The 17,827-nt window shown below is 33.3% G+C and overlaps 9 protein-coding genes across 9 annotated transcripts; 3 read left to right on the top strand and 6 right to left on the bottom strand.

Moving 5' to 3' along the window:
• Positions 1–34: 34 nt before the first annotated feature.
• PPL_01984 (tetratricopeptide repeat protein) lies at positions 35–2,720 on the top strand (the record flags this gene model as incomplete). The annotated part of the gene is made up of 8 exons (XM_020572983.1): positions 35–49; positions 149–202; positions 520–562; positions 813–1,045; positions 1,128–1,502; positions 1,580–1,809; positions 1,897–2,128; positions 2,202–2,720. The coding sequence occupies 8 exons, from the start codon at positions 35–37 to the stop codon at positions 2,718–2,720; spliced, it is 1,701 nt and encodes a 566-aa protein (XP_020437100.1).
• A 195-nt stretch (positions 2,721–2,915) lies between these two features.
• Positions 2,916–4,774, bottom strand: PPL_01983 (alpha/beta fold hydrolase; the record flags this gene model as incomplete). Its single annotated transcript, XM_020572982.1, has 5 exons — positions 2,916–3,737; positions 3,814–4,033; positions 4,134–4,357; positions 4,446–4,512; positions 4,623–4,774. 5 exons carry the CDS (start codon positions 4,772–4,774, stop codon positions 2,916–2,918), a joined length of 1,485 nt encoding a protein of 494 aa, XP_020437099.1.
• Positions 4,775–5,048: 274 nt separating this feature from the next.
• PPL_01982 (condensin-2 complex subunit D3) lies at positions 5,049–9,835 on the bottom strand (the record flags this gene model as incomplete). The annotated part of the gene is made up of 6 exons (XM_020572981.1): positions 5,049–7,055; positions 7,143–7,823; positions 7,893–8,315; positions 9,258–9,423; positions 9,505–9,583; positions 9,667–9,835. 6 exons carry the CDS (start codon positions 9,833–9,835, stop codon positions 5,049–5,051), a joined length of 3,525 nt encoding a protein of 1,174 aa, XP_020437098.1.
• Positions 9,836–10,711: 876 nt separating this feature from the next.
• Positions 10,712–10,834, top strand: PPL_01981 (uncharacterized protein; the record flags this gene model as incomplete). The annotated part of the gene is made up of 1 exon (XM_020572980.1): positions 10,712–10,834. The coding sequence occupies one exon, from the start codon at positions 10,712–10,714 to the stop codon at positions 10,832–10,834; it is 123 nt and encodes a 40-aa protein (XP_020437097.1).
• A 51-nt stretch (positions 10,835–10,885) lies between these two features.
• Positions 10,886–12,022, bottom strand: PPL_01980 (uncharacterized protein; the record flags this gene model as incomplete). The annotated part of the gene is made up of 1 exon (XM_020572979.1): positions 10,886–12,022. One exon carries the CDS (start codon positions 12,020–12,022, stop codon positions 10,886–10,888), a length of 1,137 nt encoding a protein of 378 aa, XP_020437096.1.
• A 51-nt stretch (positions 12,023–12,073) lies between these two features.
• On the bottom strand, positions 12,074–12,449 carry PPL_01979 (uncharacterized protein; the record flags this gene model as incomplete). The annotated part of the gene is made up of 2 exons (XM_020572978.1): positions 12,074–12,099; positions 12,131–12,449. 2 exons carry the CDS (start codon positions 12,447–12,449, stop codon positions 12,074–12,076), a joined length of 345 nt encoding a protein of 114 aa, XP_020437095.1.
• Positions 12,450–12,716: 267 nt separating this feature from the next.
• Positions 12,717–15,331, bottom strand: kif2 (kinesin family protein; the record flags this gene model as incomplete). The annotated part of the gene is made up of 6 exons (XM_020572977.1): positions 12,717–13,122; positions 13,211–13,752; positions 13,829–14,134; positions 14,213–14,382; positions 14,450–15,011; positions 15,152–15,331. The coding sequence occupies 6 exons, from the start codon at positions 15,329–15,331 to the stop codon at positions 12,717–12,719; spliced, it is 2,166 nt and encodes a 721-aa protein (XP_020437094.1).
• A 295-nt stretch (positions 15,332–15,626) lies between these two features.
• Positions 15,627–17,071, top strand: PPL_01977 (uncharacterized protein; the record flags this gene model as incomplete). Its single annotated transcript, XM_020572976.1, has 3 exons — positions 15,627–15,770; positions 15,821–16,412; positions 16,512–17,071. 3 exons carry the CDS (start codon positions 15,627–15,629, stop codon positions 17,069–17,071), a joined length of 1,296 nt encoding a protein of 431 aa, XP_020437093.1.
• A 217-nt stretch (positions 17,072–17,288) lies between these two features.
• On the bottom strand, positions 17,289–17,708 carry PPL_01976 (uncharacterized protein; the record flags this gene model as incomplete). Its single annotated transcript, XM_020572975.1, has 2 exons — positions 17,289–17,447; positions 17,580–17,708. The coding sequence occupies 2 exons, from the start codon at positions 17,706–17,708 to the stop codon at positions 17,289–17,291; spliced, it is 288 nt and encodes a 95-aa protein (XP_020437092.1).
• Between the last annotated feature and the right edge of the window lie 119 nt (positions 17,709–17,827).

Raw genomic sequence — 17,827 nt, 5'->3', positions numbered from 1 at the left:
CAAAATTAGAAAAAAAAAATAAAAAAAAAATAAAATGTGTGAATTTGAAGTTTGTTTGTGTGTTCATGAAAATCGATTTTCAAAGTAAATTTATTTATATGTTTGTTTTAGTTTATCTATAGATTTTTTTATATTTTATATTTAAAAGTTAGATAATAAATGTTTAAGAACCATAATGCAAAAATTCGAATCTAAAAATATAGTCAATCGATTTTTATCACTCAAATTCGTGACCAAAAACAGTTTTCTTTTTTTTAACCGTTATTAAAGGGAACCATTTAGATCTTTTGATCTCGTTTGGCCTAGAATGATCGTGGAGATTGAGTTGTTATACCTCCTCTAATGAGATTATGACAAATTAATCATTCAGACAACAAAGTTTAAAATATTTTAATTAAAAGATAAAAAAATAAATAAAAACAAATAAAATTTACAAATAAATCGAACGAATTCGTTTGGACATCTCCATTTTTTTCGGTGTGTGTTGTGTTGTGATCTCACTAAAATTATTTTAAACAGATCTGTTCAACCAAAAAACAACAATCAATTATAATTAATATTAGTTAGTAGTATAAACTTAATGTGATCAATGAGAGATGAGATGATGAAGAAATGAAATGAACTGATGATGGATCAATTAAAAGAATTAGAATTAATAAAGAACAAGATAAGGCTTTTTAATCAATATAACAACGACAATCATAATGATTCAGGTACAGTACAAATAACGATATCTATATCTATTTCATAGTAAACATTAAAACATTCGAACAATTCATTCCAATATATTATCATTTTTATACTATTTCAAGGGAATAACATAATTGACTTAGCAACTACAACAACAACAACAACCACTTCAACTTCAAATACAACAAATCCAAACTCTGGTTATATATATGGACAGCCTTCAACTGATAATTTTAATAACAACAATAACAACAACAACGATAGTGGTTTTTGTAAATTACCAAGTATAAAGCATACAATTGAAAGATTAAATAAACTTAATAGTATATCTTTATCTAGAAAAGCAGTATTACAAGTATGTTTAAACATTTATTGTTAATGATCAATAATAATTACTATTACTAATATGTCTGATTGATTGATTGATTAATATCTAGGAACTATTTGATTATTGGAAGAATGATGAAAAGAAAATAGTCTTAATAACAGGTATTATCAATAGAAAGAGTGATATCGATGGTTTGGATGTATCGATATTAAAGATTCAAAAGATAAGACCTAATGAACCGATTGCCGATAGTCCACCGAGCGACAGTCTACTTCACTACCTCTCAAAGTTACAATTGGAGGCACGTTGTCCACTGGTCGAATTCAACCACAATCTCTGCAAGGAGTTCACCTACTTCCAACCCGGTTCAACAATGAAAGCACTCATACAATCGATTGATCTAGACAACGAAGAGATCATCCTAACGCTGGATTCATCGATATTCATAAACAAATCATTAGAGTATTTCAAACATTTTCAACTTGTAACTACTATATAGCTAAACATTCATTTATTACCAAAAATCAAAACTAATATATTATATATATACGTACGTATTAGGGTATATTCCAATCGAATTCAGATGACTTTGTTAGTAGCTTTGAATTGAATACTATATTGGAGAATGATAAACAATTGACTAATCCTTGGAGTTATGCTAATATGTTACAATCTTTGGGTTTATCAGAGAGTGACTCAACATTTCTACCGAGAGATCTATCGTCGACCACCAAACAACTTGATTATAAGAGTTTACGTGATCATCAAAATTATGAATGGGCACGTGATATGTATGAATTATATAACTAACTAATAACAAATAGCTAAAGAAATTGTTAGTAACAAGATTTATTAATTTATGTTATTATTTTATTTAGGGTTGTAAAAGGTATTGAATATGCAAAGAAAGGACAATTCGATAGAGCTTTAGATTTATATTATTCGGCGTTGGAGGCTGATAAAGATCATTCCGATGCTTATGTTGCGCTGGGTGCTGCCTATGCCAACACTGCCAAGTACGATCGTGCATTATCAAACTTTAAGAAAGCATTGGAATTAGTACCGAACGATAAGAATGCTGAAAAGTATTATAATGCAACATTACAAAGAGTATGTAACTATTACTTTGTTTAGCAAATTGCGTTAATTTCATTATTAACAGTATATATTTGATTATAAATAGAAATTACAAGAGGATAAAATAGAAGAAGATAAAAGAATTGAAAAACAAAGATTGATAATAGAAAAAGAGAAAGAAAGAGAAAGAGAGAAAAAGAAGGAAAGAGAGTTGAATGAAATGATATCAACTGAAAAGTTAAAGAATATGTTGATGAACATTGACGAAAAGAAAAAGAAAGATGATAAACATAAGAGTAAAGAAAAGAGAGATAGAGATAGAGATAGAGATAGAGATAGAGAAAAAGATAAAGATAAAGATAAAGATAAGTATAAAAGTAAAGATAAGGATAGAGACAGAGATAGGGATAGAAAGAGAGATAAAGATAGAGATAGGGATAGATCAAATTCAAGGTCTAGGGAAAGAGAAAGAGGTAGAGATAGAAAGAGAGATAAAGATAGGGATAGATCAAATTCAAGATCAAGATCAAGAGACAGAGATAGAAAATATAAAGATAAAGATAGAGATAGAGATAGAGATAGATCAAATTCAAGATCAAGAGATAATAAAAGATCGAAATATTAGAATAAAATTATAAATTTTATTTTTATTTTGTTTGTTTACAAGTATGATAGTGATTTTGATTGTATAAGAGTATTAGACTTTATTACTATTGATTGATTTTGTTGGATGGATGATTGGTTGGTTGGGGAGTTGTTATAGCGAGGAAATGATTATAAGCAAAAGATCTATATCTTTTATAGGATGTCAAGATCAAATCTAATGACCGAATGAATCTTCGAATATCGATTCTTTAACTTCGACAGGCTTTGTTTCCACTACTGTAGAGGTTTGTGGTTGGTCAATGAATATATCATCTTCGAAGGGATTTGTAGAGGTATTGGTCTTGCTGTTGTTGATCTTTGCATTCTCAAATATCGATTCATCGAATATATCATCTTTCTTATTACTACTATTGTTATTACTACTCGAAGGTGCAATGATATCATCCATATTCTTCTTTCTATTATTATTACCATCATTTGAGAATATATTATTATAGATATCACTATCATTATCATTGATGGCTGGAGATGTTATTGATGGAATAGTAGTAACATTTGTATTTAGTATTTCAGTTATTGGTGTTGGTGTTGGAGTTGGTGTCGAAACATTTGAATTGCTATTATTATTGTTGTTGTTATTATTATTATTATTGTTATTTAATGTAGCAGTTGGTTGACTAGTGACATATACAGCAGGTGAGAATGTTAACTTTGAGAATACTTTATCTTCGTTGATGATACCTTCATCCTCTTCTTCAATAAATAATGTATCTTGTTGTTTTGCTCCTGTTGTTGTTGTTGTTGAAGATGATTGAGCATTCGACGACGAAGCATTGACAGTGGATTCATTGGTTGGATTTGCAACTGGATCGAATCCTTGGTTTCTCAAGTGAACTTGAATATGAACATTGAGTTCTTCGGATTTCGAGATATAACAAATGTCACCACCAGTCTTTATCAATGCAATCTTGGCAAGTGGATAGTATTTATATACTTCCTCTCTCATATTCTCTGGAATCGTATGTGAATCCAATGACTATTGATATTATTATTAAATATTGATATGAAAGTAAGTAATAAAGTTAACCACCAACTATTCAGTCTTTACGTACATCAATGATTGTAATGTTTTCATATGATAAACCAACTGTTGGATTCAGCGTATTCAATGTACAATTGAGAATCAATCTCGATGACAACTCTGATTGTGTTAGCGACTCGAGTTGTTCCACCATAAAGTCGATACCCTCTGCAATCTCTGGCTCCACCATTCCAGTTGGGAAGTTGGACAAAACGATCTTTTTCAACATAAACTCTGGCATCAATGAAAACCTTTTGTTTGTTTTTTGAAAGAAAAATGATAATGATTAGAGAATGATTTTGTGGTCAATGTTAGATAGGATATGATAGGATAGGATAGGTAGATATTTACATGGTTGAACATGGTGCATTGTCATGGAAGTATTGAGTATCACAGAATGAGTTATTGAGAATCAAAGAGAGTACACAATTCGGTCGGAACTGTAGATAGCACTGTGCCAAATATCCACCGAGTGCAGTTCCGAAAATATGTGCTTTTTCAATATTCATTCGATCCAAGAATCGATCGAATCCTTTACACCATCCAACATATGTATCATACGGTGCATAATGAACCTATTTGAACAAGTGGATATTAACAATTATTAATAAAATTATATAAAAACAATATGCTTTGAATCAATGGATAGCTATTATTACTTACAGATATAATTCTAAATCCTTTTGGACATAAACTAACTATTTGTTTAAAATAGATCTCTGCAGTTCCACTATAAAAATATTTATATAGACAAATTATTAATATTTATGTTTTGAAAGTAAACAACATAATTATTCAAGTAACTACAGTTACTACTATTATTCAACAAACAACACATACGATGTACCAGGAATGAAAATGAGAGGAACAACATCTTTGGGACCGTAATCAAAGTAACTCCAAGTCTTATCATTCAATCCACCCAAACTAATCTTTTGTAAAGGTACCCATTCTTTAAATAATCTATATTGTCCTGATTCTTTAACACTCATATTTTATAACTATTATAACTTTATAGCTTACAAGCTAAATAAATCAATAAAATAAATTATGAAAATAAAAAATGAAAATAGATTTTTCCTTTTTTAAATTTCAAAAAACCCCAAAGCTTTCCTTTGAACTTTCTGCTCTTTTAAAATGTGGGGTTTTTTCTGATCATCATAAAAAATAAAGAATGATGACGTAAAAAGAAAAAATAAGTTGTAATAAAATATATTTTATTTACATAAAAAGGTTATATATTATGTATTAAAGGAAATAATGAGATTAATCACTTTCACTTTCACTGATTTCACTTTCGCTGATTTCACTTTCGCTTTCCTCACTTTCACTGCTAGTCAAATCTTCCATACTTTCATCGCTGTCACTTTCAACCTTTTTCTTGGCAGCAGGTTTTCTCTTGGCAGCAGCGGGTTTCTTTGGAGTTGGTGCAGAAGGCTTCTTTGAGGCTGCTGCTGCTTTCTTTGAGCTGGTTGTGGTTGGTTTCGCTGGAGCAGCTGCTTTCTTTGATCTTGATTGTTTTGGAGGTGGAGGACTGTCATCTTCATCGTCATCATCTTCATCATCATCTGCTTCTTCTTCACTTTCATCATCATCATCACTTCCATCTATATCCATTTTATCTTGTTTGTTATTCTTTTTGTTGTTCTTTGTTGTCTTTGTCTTTGCTGCTGCCTTTGTATTTCTTGACGATGTTGTTGTCTTTTTGTTTTTAGATGTTGAAGTTGCAGCAGCAGCGGTGGCTGATGAAGGCAAAAGTGGTAATCCTTCATCTTCTGCCTCTTTCTCGAGATTCTCTTTGTTGAATTTCGATTCCAATTCAACAAGAGTCTGTTTCAACTCGTTGCTCTTGTTGATCGTTGCCTTTTTACTCTTAGTGATGATCGAGCACATGTTCTTGTTGACCTCCTCATCAAACAGCTTATCCTGATAGACCTTAAAGTTCTCCAACAGTTTCTTTAGTGCATTCTCAGTGAACGGTAGAATCTGTAGACAATAAGAGATGTTCTGTGCTTCCGTAATGTTCTGAGCGGTCTTGAATCGCTGCACGATTCTCTCGATCAAACTTTCATTCTGACGGTCTTTGGTGATGAATGAAAACATAAATTTCAAGATCTCACGGATCTTATCGTTGGACATCAGGATCGTAGTGTCGGTGGTCAGCTTGCTTATGACCTCTGGCAGGTAGTTGTAGAGTTCATTGCCCTTCTGACTGAGATTGGTAAAGAACAGTTTCGTGTTTTGCTGTACCATTGGCTCGGCGTCTTCAATGCAGATAGCCATCTCGCTGATGTGTGATTTCGGCTTCAACATTCCGTTCAAGATCAAATGTGTCAGTACCATCACAGTTGTATTACGGACATCGGCATTGGCATCTCTGAGTCGCTCATAGATATGTTTGGAGTATGGTTCGATCAAGTTGGGGAAACGCACCACTAGATCACCGAGTCCAATGATGATATTACACTTGACATTGTCATAGGGTGACTCTTTTAGAATAGTAAAAATCAATGGTAGCTGTTTCGAACACAAGTCGGACTGGACACACATCAACTTGACCAAGGTGAGTGTTGCAATCGATTGGAGTTGACGATCGTTATACTCCCGATAGTGCAGACATATATCTCTGATCATCGGAATATATCTTCCAATAATATGACGTTCATCTACCAAATCCTTCTCTGCTCCTTCCTGTAGTTTATCCTCTTCATTCTCTGCTTCCGCTTCTTCCGAACCGAGTTCTTTCAACATTGTATCTTCTTCTACTTCCTGTTCGTCTTCTGCATCTTCTTTTCCATCTTTCTTGTTGCTCTTTTTCTTTGATGATTTTGACTTGTTTGTTGAATCAACAGTAGCAGCAGCGGTGGTATTTGAACGTCCAGATTCTTGTCTCTTCTTTTTCATTTCGCTGATTACAGATTCAATGTGTTCCAACTGACGTAGTGCAATGTGTCCCAACATAAAGAATAGTTTACAAAGCTCACCGCTGCTTGCAACGGTCGTATCGCTGGCCGAGAACGACTCCAAACTGGCAATGATCTTACCGGCAATGGCATCGGGTTGGTCGGACAACATGTAGATAGCAGTGACAGTCGGCTCAGCAAAGATAATCCACTTCTCAACGTCGTCAGCCGATTGTTTAACCAGCTTTTCCAGTCTCTCAATGATTTCATGGTCATTCTTGTATCTCGGTGTATTAGGATTTAAAACACCCTCCTTAAATCTCAGCTTTTGAATGGCAATACAAGAATATCTAAGAATATGTCCATCATTCTAAAAAACAAAACAAAACAACAAAACAAAACAAATAAGTTAGTTATTTATTATTAAAGAACAAAATGATAATTATCTACTACTTACAAAATCTTTTGAATCAAAACCATATTTAATAATATCATTTACTTTGGATGAAATTATCTTTCCGTCGTGTCCACCAATCATTGAAAGTATGACGATGGCACCGCGGATATCGTCTTTGTTGTTGTACTGCTTGATTTGTCGTGCGAAAATCTTCCAGAGGGCATCGATGACATCGGCCTGTATCACTCCTTTCCTGAGTGACTGTTGAATGAGTTCTTCGAGTGAGGTGAATACTCCCACCGTTGTATCTTTGGTAAAGTCAATCAAGTTCTTTGCCACTTTATAGCAGTGTGTAGATGAGTGACCATTATCACCGCCACTACCACCATTGGGTTGTAGTAACCGTTTGAATGCCTCCAACGTTTCATTGACGATGGCACTCTCCTTTGAGAATACCAAACTGAACATCGTCAGTGCCAAACTACGTGCACCCGATATACGATACTCGTTGAACAGCACGATCAGCCTGATCGTCTCGGAGATATCGGATTGGTGTGCACTTGATAACAGCTCTGTCAGACGATCGATACAATCATCGAATTGCTTGATGTATTCGAATGCCTGTTGAAACCATACTCTCATATTGAAATAGACATTCGTTATCCATTTCGTTTGATGGATTGAACCCGATTTTTCAAATGGAGTATCAGCAATACATTCTTTAAATATTTTATCATTCAACTATATAGTTGGAAAGTAAAGTTAGTTTGTTAATAATTAAAAGTAAGTAATTTATAAACATTAACATACTTTTAATTTCTGAGGATATAAAAATGGAAGTTTTGTTGGACGTTTCTCAATTTTCTTTTCATATCTTTGTTGTGGTGTAAGTTCATCTTTGTTTGTTGTTGTCGATGTTACGACATTGTCTTCTTCATTTTCATTGTTGTTGTTATCGATTGATTCATTATCATTGTCATCTTCTTCATCGTTTTGAACTTTTCCACTTTTAAGATCCTCAAAGAAATAGTTCATATCCTGGTTCTTTAGATCTTGTTGAAGCTGTTGGAACTTCTTGTAGTGACCATTGAAGTATTCCGAACTAAAGTCAAGCGAATGATTGTTGTTCTCCAACACTGCGTATACCAAGTGAATGGCATTCTTTCTGACGAGCGCTGCCTTGTCAGTCAATCGTTGCTTGGCAGCCACCAGAATGTCGTTCTTGTAGCGATTCTTGGGAATGTCGATTTCGCACCACAACTGAGTGAGCAACTGCAGTGCCCTAGACCGACAGTATGGATTTACATCTTTGGTGCGCTCAATCAACAGTTCCAAAAAGTTGAACAATCGATCCTTGTGACGTTCCAGTTCCTCTGCGGTGTTGTTGTTGTCGTGGTCGTCGCTGTGATTCTGATCATTCTTGCTGAGATTGTCAGCAGCAGCTTGACGTTCTTTCACCATGAACATTATGAAATGATAGTAACACTCGAATGCTCCGTTTCTAGCAGAGTAATTCGCATCGTTTTCCAACCTCGAGATCTGTGGAATCATCGTTAGCATCAGCTTTGGACACTGGACGACGAGGTTCACGATGAACTCGGCAAGATTCTTGACGGTGCTGTCGTTGGTCGTCGGATGGTGATTCTCAATGATGGAATCGACCTCGTGAAACACCTTGTTGAGCATCGGCATCAGTTCGGTCTCTCGCTTGGTGACCAACACAAACTGGAAAAACTCGGCGACTGGCGCCGTAAGAAAGTCGCGCGAGCTCATCAGCTGCACGCTCTGCCCGACAAACTCATCGACGCGATTGTAGCGCGCCACCAGCTGGTGTAAGATAGCAAACAGCGTCTGTTTGATGGATTTCGACTTGATGTTGGTGGAGTTCTCCATCACCGAGAAGCAGAGCTTCGAGAACAAACGCATCAGCGAATCCTCCGGGTATTCCAGTCGCCACAGCTGTCCCAAGTTCAACTCGAGCAACTCGTAGAGTAGCGAGAGTGCTCGCTCTTTTTGCGACTCCTGGTCCCAGAGCACGTCGGTAGCGGTTGCCTTTCGCTTGGCACCTTTCTTTGGTTTGTTGGTGGCGTCGTGTGTCGTCGCCGCCGCTGCCAACACCGAGAAATGCTGGAACCACTGCAACAAGAATATATACATCTTCAACGCATTCCTTACACCGACCAACTTTCGTTTGTATTGCTCAATATCATCTGTAGAGGCATCGGTGTGATTCGACCGCAACAGATTCCTAACTACAACAACGAATCTACCAATCGACTCTTGTAATATATTCAACACTTGATTTCTAACATCCAATGGTATTCTCTCGCTTGCTAAACTCCTAATATATATTAGATAGATAATAGATAGATTAGTTAAGTTAGTAATAGATAGGTAAGCATTCATAATGTAAAACACATACTTTATAAAGAAATATAGATTATCAAAATTATTATGATGAGTAATCTCTATTGGATCATTTGCTATTCTATCTCTAATTGCTTGATTATAAAGATTTGTACAAACAAAGTTAGTTAGTTTTTAGACATTGAAAAGTAAAAGAATAATCTATTGATTAACCAACCATCTAATATTTTTAATTGACCAGACTCTGATAATGCTTCAACATCTATGATTCTATTTACAGTGAATTGTTGTTGATTTGTTGTTGTTGTTGTTGTTGTTGTATCATCATCATTATCATCTTGTATTTTCAGTAAATCATCGTAATTAACAGGTATCTTAAATTCCATAATAACTGTCTGTGAATGTTTTAAAAAAGGAGGTAGATTGTAACTATCTAATCATAAAAATGATTATTAGATTAATCTGACTTGAGAATTTCAAATTTCCCGCTCTTTCTTAGAAAACAAACTTCACCTCTTTGATTTTTTTTAAATTTTTCAGCACAATTTTAAAATTATTAAGATTTTAGTTTTTCTAATGACCCAATAGCTAATATTTTTATTTATTTCTTGGTCTATGAAAGCATGTTGTTTTTGAAACAAAATTAGCTGACGAGGAAGTTGTCAAATATATTCTATCATTTAGGTTTGTCGCATCGATGACCATATGTAGGGTGTCAACTTTTCCTATCCACCTCTTACAGAAGAACAAATGAACTACCTAGATGAATTCCAATTGGAATCACGTATCCCAATCCTCAAGTCTTATCTCCTGTTATCACTTCACTCTTTCGTCGTTGTATATTGTAAGAGATGGAGATTTTCTTACTTTTAGTGCTCCTCTGTGTAGAAGTCTTTATATATCATATCGAATGAATCAGCATAGAATTGTAGTAAACGCTGACCCTGCTGACTTGGATCATTTTATCTACAAAAGTTCTGGAGAAGTTTAGTATGGATAAGCTTGGCAACATCAAAGGTCAAAATACTAGTGATCAAACACTAGAATCTGCATGGTTACCCGAGTTTTATCGATGTGCTTACCAAGTACTCCCTAAATATCATTGTATGTATTTCAGATCATCTGGTTCATTCTAAATGAAAATGCTGAATCGCCCACTAATATATTATTATTTTGATATCACAAAGAGCATTCCAAAAGATTCGCCTCTGAAGTGGGTTTACATGGATAGCAATTTTCGTACAATTCACCAAGTAATAGAAATGTCTATCAGAAATACACCCAGTCTTTGGTTTGTCAGATATGACCCAGTCGATCTAAGAACACTTATTGTTGAGAGACAGCTCAACAATCACCTTGTTACACGTACTATTAATTTAAATTAAAATGCTAAAAAAATAGAATAAAATTTGGACTTCTTTGGAACAATGCTTTTTTTATTTATTTTTCACTTCCAAATAACTGATTAAATAATTTGCAAAGATATTGTTTGAAGGTAATGTTTCACTGATTTGAGTGTTGGTGATTAATTTAAAATCGATTCTATTGTTTTCCACCAAAAATGGATGAATTTGAATAAAAACCTTTAGTATTTCCCCTACGTCAAAAGCTTTCATATCTCGATAGCGAATGCGAATTGATTTCAATGTCTTTGAATGGAACTTCAAGAGTGGTCCGAGGAAACCCAAATTAGAAAATCTCGGTGATGATTTCCAATCTTTAACGATCTTAATGTAGAATCGTTCTATTCCATGACCATCGCCATTAGGTGTCTGCGAGAAGATGTTTGATAATAAATCACTGTAGTTGGAAGAGTATCCATAGTAATTCAGAACAAAGATATCTTTAAGATTTGGCATTGCCGGTGGATAAACCAAATAACCTTGGGAGATGATGGCATCTCTGTATTCTTCTTCAAACGTTTCATAATCGTATAGATCTTTATCGTCAAACATTGAATCTCTTGACACCATGCCCTTGACACTATAATCAATTTCATCGGATACTATTGCGAAAGTATCAACTCTTGACATCAATCGATTGGCATAATCAACACCATGATCGTATGGAATGTATTTGATCGATTCATAGTTGAAAAAAGACGGTTCTGATCTAACTAAACTGAATTCACTGTTGAAATTCAGATACCCATTCCAAGAGAAATGACTGTTGCTCTTTATAAACTTTGAGACATATTGAAATAGTTTCTTTGAAACCAAAGCATAGTTTAATAGATTTACTGCATCTATGAGATGGTGAGAATGCTTTGCAAACATTTTCATTCTAATCGAAAATGCTCCCCCGCTAAAGTCTCTATCGAATGGTATAGCATAGGTAACAATCTTATCCAACAGTATATCTGGCAATACAATAGTGCTGTTATTGATATTAAGTATTTTAGAAGTGTGACTTATGGTATTTCTTTTGTTGTTATAATATTCAATCATTTCCAATAATTTGTCATTGTATACGATATCACAAAGCTTCTTATAGGAAAAAAAGTCCAAAGATGTTTGACGACTATCACCATCTAAAGTGTAACCAAACATGATAATCTTTGATTCTAAAAACATATTTCCTTTTTCATTTAGTTTCTTAAACCATGGTTTAAACTAAATTGTAATTTAAAAGGTTAGCTTTTTTCTGTAGACTATTAATATTAATTCAGCGAATAAATATACTTGCTCTTGTATCTGTGATTATTCTTTTATAAATATCCAATTGAATAGAAGTTTGATGTAAACACTTCAAATTGGTAAGTTTTTTGAATGCTTTTTCCGATGAACCAAAGAACACTTCGACAATTAATTTAATGTAACCATTTACATCGAAATGGTGTGTATACTTATGTTTATTATGATAGCTAACAAAGAATTCAACACATTTACACTGAGTAACTTCATCACCATCATTAACTGCTTTAAAATATCGATCATATATTAGAATAAAATTTGTTAATGTTTTTAAATTGAGGAAATCTAACAATTTATCTCCTTCCATTCTTTAAATTTATCTGTCTAGAATACGTTGATTAGATAAAAACCAAAATAATGTTAAAATAAGTGCAAAAAAAAAAAAATGTAACAGAAATTTGCGAGATATTATCAGATTTATTGTTGACTAACACTGATTTTGGAGCTATACCAGGTTAAAATTTATCATGATAAATTTATAAAAAAATATATATTTTTTTTTTGTACACTTTTTTTTTTATTTCAATAAATAATTACAGCTTTGGTTTAGTATTGATTATTATTATTATTATTATTAGTCGATTTTCGATTGTTTAATTGCTCTTCCGATTTCACATGAATTAACCTTGGTTGCAAATCTCAATGAACTAAGGGTTTCTTGGAGATCTTTGGCTTCGGTTGAAATATTGACAAACATCAATGTCTTTGAATTACCGCCCAAACTATTCTGTAAAAGATAGGTCAGCTTGGAATTTCTGTAGGGAATATGTTTGTCTTTGTTGGCCAACGCTGAAATGACATCGGAAAGACAACTGAGTGATTTGTTTATGGATTGTGTTTCCTTTAATCGATCACCCGTTACACCACTCTTTGCAATTCTCTCCGAACCTGCCAAATCAATTAAATTCAACAATCCAATGGTTTTTTCATTCGTAAATTGATTATATCCTTTCAATTTTAATTGGAAAACACTATGTGATCTATATATTATTTTTATAATTCGAATCAAGAAGATTAATATTAATATAAATTACTAATTTTAATATATAAAATATATAAATATCTTACCTTGATGATCTATCGTTACAAAAAGTTTTGGCAACAGCTCTGTTCTTTGATGCCAGATTGAGTAGTGTGAAGATGTCATCCGGTTGCTTCACTGGAACATAAGTGAGATTGGTTACGACTGTATTGAAACCGGCTTCATGTCTTATTTCATAGGATTTAGAATTGGTGTTGTTGTTGTGGTGATGGCTGGTTGTATCTTTTGTGAGTAGGTCATGAATGTTCTCGTTGTAAATCTCTAAAAACGATGCTTCAAATTCAAATTGCCATCCCTTAGTTATCAGTGAGTCGGCTTGGTTGAATATCAGTTCGACAGTACGTGGGATCATACCTCGTTGCTCGCCAGACTCTCCTTCCATTGTGTAGGTCTTTCCAGATCCCGTCTGACCATAGGTAAATATACACGTGGCGTAACCATCCAGCGAACTCTGCACCAGCTGAGATATCTCCTCAAACACCGACGACTGTGTTGCTCTCATACCAAATACCTTATCGAATTCAAATGTTGTTGATTTTACACTGTTTTGACCTGTTACTGATTGTGACTATTAAATTAAAAAAGGGTTAGAAATTATTATTTGAGTTGTATGGAAATCCAAAAAAAATAAAAAGTATTATTACATTTAATTTCAAAGTTAATACTCTATCATTGCCAATTGATGTGTCATAATGATCCTCTAAACTATTATCTATTTGGTTGATGGTTGGAGATTGATTGGGAAGAGGTGGACGTAATCTACAAACTACTCTGATGTTTCCTTTTAGCTCTTGAATGGTGTTATGTAATGACTTTCTTATTTTCTCATCTTGTCTACTCTGATCCAGCAGATATTCAACATAATCTTCCTTCTCTTTCACTAACTGATTTAAATATACAATTTCATCTTGATTCTCTTTTAATTTAATTTCATATTCTGTTTCATTATTCTATAATTAAACAACCAAATCATTCATTAATATACATGTAAAAATAGAAATTCTTTCCTTCTAAATAATAATATTTACCTTAAAACTTAAGTTTTGATTCTTATATCTCTCAAGTTCCAAAAGTAATTGATTAATGATATTCTCTTGATTTATATTGATTTGTTGTAATCTTTCGATTTCCTTTTGTTTAAAATCCAACTCTTGGTTTAGAGTATCTATTTCATCGTCATTGTGCATTGGAATTGAAACTGATTATTATTTTATTTAGTAAATGTTTAGAATTGAATGAATATATGAATGTATGAATAAACTTACGCCTTGATAATATATTCTCATCCAATGTAACAGTTTGAGTGCTATGTGATTTTAGTTGTTCTTTCATATTCTTTGCCATGTTATCCAACAGGGTGACACGTGATCTTATATCAGAGAGTGCCATTAAACTCTTCATAGATTCATCTTTTGTTGTAGTCGATGTAATGTTATTATTAAATTGTTGTGTCTGTTGTTGTTGTTGCTGATGTTGTTGTTGTTTCATTGTTGACGATATTAATGATTTGTTTGTTTTGATCTTATTTTTCACAATGTCATTGTCAATCATTGATAAATCATGTGCGTCATCTATAAATTCATATTCATCATCGCCAGCATTGTTGTTGTCGTGGTTGTTGCTTATTCCAAAATGTACTACACTATCAGTATCACTATCTTCAAAGCTTGAGTTTATAGGTGTAATATTCTCATCGTGGTGATATTGATGAATATTATGATTATGATTATGATGATCACTAGTGATCATTTCTCTCTTTTTAGTATTTGGAGTCGATGAATTTGGTGATCTTAAATTACTTCCAAAGTTTAAACTGCCAACCAGTGACTTTAACCAATACATCAGATAAATATGAAAAAAAAAAAAAAATCAAAATGAAAATCAGTATTAATTATTTTTAATAATACACTAAAGTGTGGTGTGTGTGTTTGACAGATAGATATCTATCTTTATTTAAAATAACTTACTTTTGTTGGGGTGTAATAACTATTGTTATTATTGTTATGATAACTATTAATATTACTATTATTTGTACTCATTAATAAATCACTAACATTTAATTGTTGTTGTGGTTGCTGTTTAATACATGAGTTGTGATTTATATTATTAGTGATTTCCACCAGTGGAAATCTTTTAGCTTCAGACATAGTATTATTCTATTGTAACAATTTAGTTATTTTTTTTTTTTTTTTTAAATTAAATATTAAAAAGAATAAAAACATATTAATAAAACAGTTCATTGTTCAGTTAATATGATCATTCGTGTGTGCATACTTTTTTTAGGTGTGGTAACTTTCAAAAAAAGGAGGGAAAATTTTGAATTTAAAAAAATTGAAGTTCAGTTTTTTATTAGTAACCACAAGTGTAGTGATAAGTGGTATTTGTGTATATTAATAATAATTTTTGTTTTAATTTTATGATTACTGTAGCTAATAGCAAAAGATGGCACCAAAAAATTCAAAAGTTGAAAATGAAGTTGAAAACGAAGAAGAAGAAAATGAAGAAGGATATGAAGAAGAGGAAGAGGAAGAATATGATGAAGGTGAAACTCTAGAACATCTATATTATAAGAATGATCGAGACTTGGTAGATCAATTATCTTAAAAGCCAAACATTTTTTTGTGGATAGTCTAAAGTGTGATAAGATGCCAACTATCAAAGCCAAAGGTATATTGATGGGAACTCTGTCGTATCCTGCTACCAACGATGAAGTAAAGATATTGATTAAAGCCGCTGTTAGAGCACCGCACGGAAAGGGAACGAAAACGGTGGTCGACGAAAACGTCAGAAAGGTATGGCAGTTGGATGTCTCTAAATTCGAGGTCGGCCGTATCAAACCGATTCTCGATACGATCTTGCCGAGGATCGCACAAGAGTTGGGTATGATCGGTGATAAAATCAAAGCCAATCTCTATAAGCTGTTGATCTACGATAAGGGATCGTTCTTTCTGCCGCACAAAGATTCAGAGAAGGAAGACAAGATGTTTGGCACTCTGATCGCGCTGCCATGCCAACATCGTGGTGGTGACCTAGTTATCTCACACTCGGACCAAACCGATACGGTCAATCTCGAAAACTCTGATCCCTCCACCATTAGATACTGCGCATTCTACGCGGATTGTACACACGAAGTGAAGCAGGTAACATCTGGCAATCGAATATGTTTGGTTTACAATCTTTTGAAATCAAACAAGAGAACAGCGGCAGCTACTGAATCTACAGATATCGGTTTGTTGTTACGATCGCAGCATCTCCCTATATTGGGTCGGCTCGAAAAGATGCTGAAGAAGATGCTCTATCTACACGGCCCAGTCATTTATATTATAGAGCATAGATATACAATGAAAACAATGTCCCTCGCCAAACTCAAGGGCAAAGACAAAGCGATTGCCGCGCTGTTCGCATCGATTTCCGGCAAGGTCGATGCAACACCGTGCCTTGGAATGGTCGATATCAAAGAGACCTGTAGTGAATGGTACATGCCAAGGGCACAATTTATTGGCGCACCCGATGCAGAGATGAATGACGATTATGAACCGGAATTCACTTGTGTTATAGATTATATCACCAGTTTCGATGGCGACAGCAAAGAGTCATTCGAAGTGCCAGATAAATCGGTAATTCCATACCTCTCACTAAACGGTACGAAACCAAACAGAATTACAAATGTCACTTGTAATAAATATACAAGACTCTACTCACGTGCTGCAATTATCTTAATTAGTGACAGTGAGAGCGACAGTAGCGATGATAGCAACGATAGCAACGACAGCGACAGCACTAGTAGCAGCAGTCAAACTACGACAATAACAACAACCACAACAACAACAACAACAACTTCTCCAATCAAAGAAAAAGAAACAAAACCAGGTAAAACAAAAAGTTAAATAAATAATACAAGATATATCTATCTTGTTTGTTTTGTAAATATTAATGTAAGTAGATCTTGTTTGATACGATTCTATTCGATTTGATTAAAGTTGATTTCATTTCAGTTGATATGATTGATTATCTTGATACTATGTAGATTAATATGATGTAAGATGTTTATATAATTTACAACAACGCTAATATATATTTTATTATCTGAATCGGATAGAGTCATTATGTGAAGATAATCCATTTACCAAACATTCCTACGCCTACTACATCGTTTGAAAAGTTGTTTGCTTCACATGGAACCATAGTTGCCAAAGAGAAATAAACACAGTTTTGAACCTCTACTGGATTAGTAACTGACATAACACCTCTTAGTACATAACTCTATATATATATATATTCACAAAACACAATACAATATAAGAGTTTACATGTAAGTTTATAATACAAATATAAATATAACTATATCATTCATTCATTTTCAACCTAGATGTATTGATTAGAGTGAGTACTTACAGCAATTTTACCTTCTTTATTTTCTATTTTCTTTGCCAATTGTCTATTGAAGTCACCTTTATCGGGATTTGTATTATATGTGAGAGCTCCCAAACCAATGAGGAAAATAAGTTTATTCACTAGTCCCATTCTCCAAATTAAAAGAAATAATTGTATCTTTATTTACATATAGAAACAACTAAAAATGATCATATTTTTTGACTAGTCATAAAAAAATTTTTAGAAATTTTTATTTTTACCAAAAAAAT

The sequence above is a fragment of the Heterostelium album genome, assembly GCF_000004825.1.
Source record: "Heterostelium album PN500 unplaced genomic scaffold PPL_scaffold2, whole genome shotgun sequence".
Taxonomy (NCBI): domain Eukaryota; phylum Evosea; class Eumycetozoa; order Acytosteliales; family Acytosteliaceae; genus Heterostelium; species Heterostelium album.
This window is presented reverse-complemented; position numbering and strand designations above follow the sequence as displayed.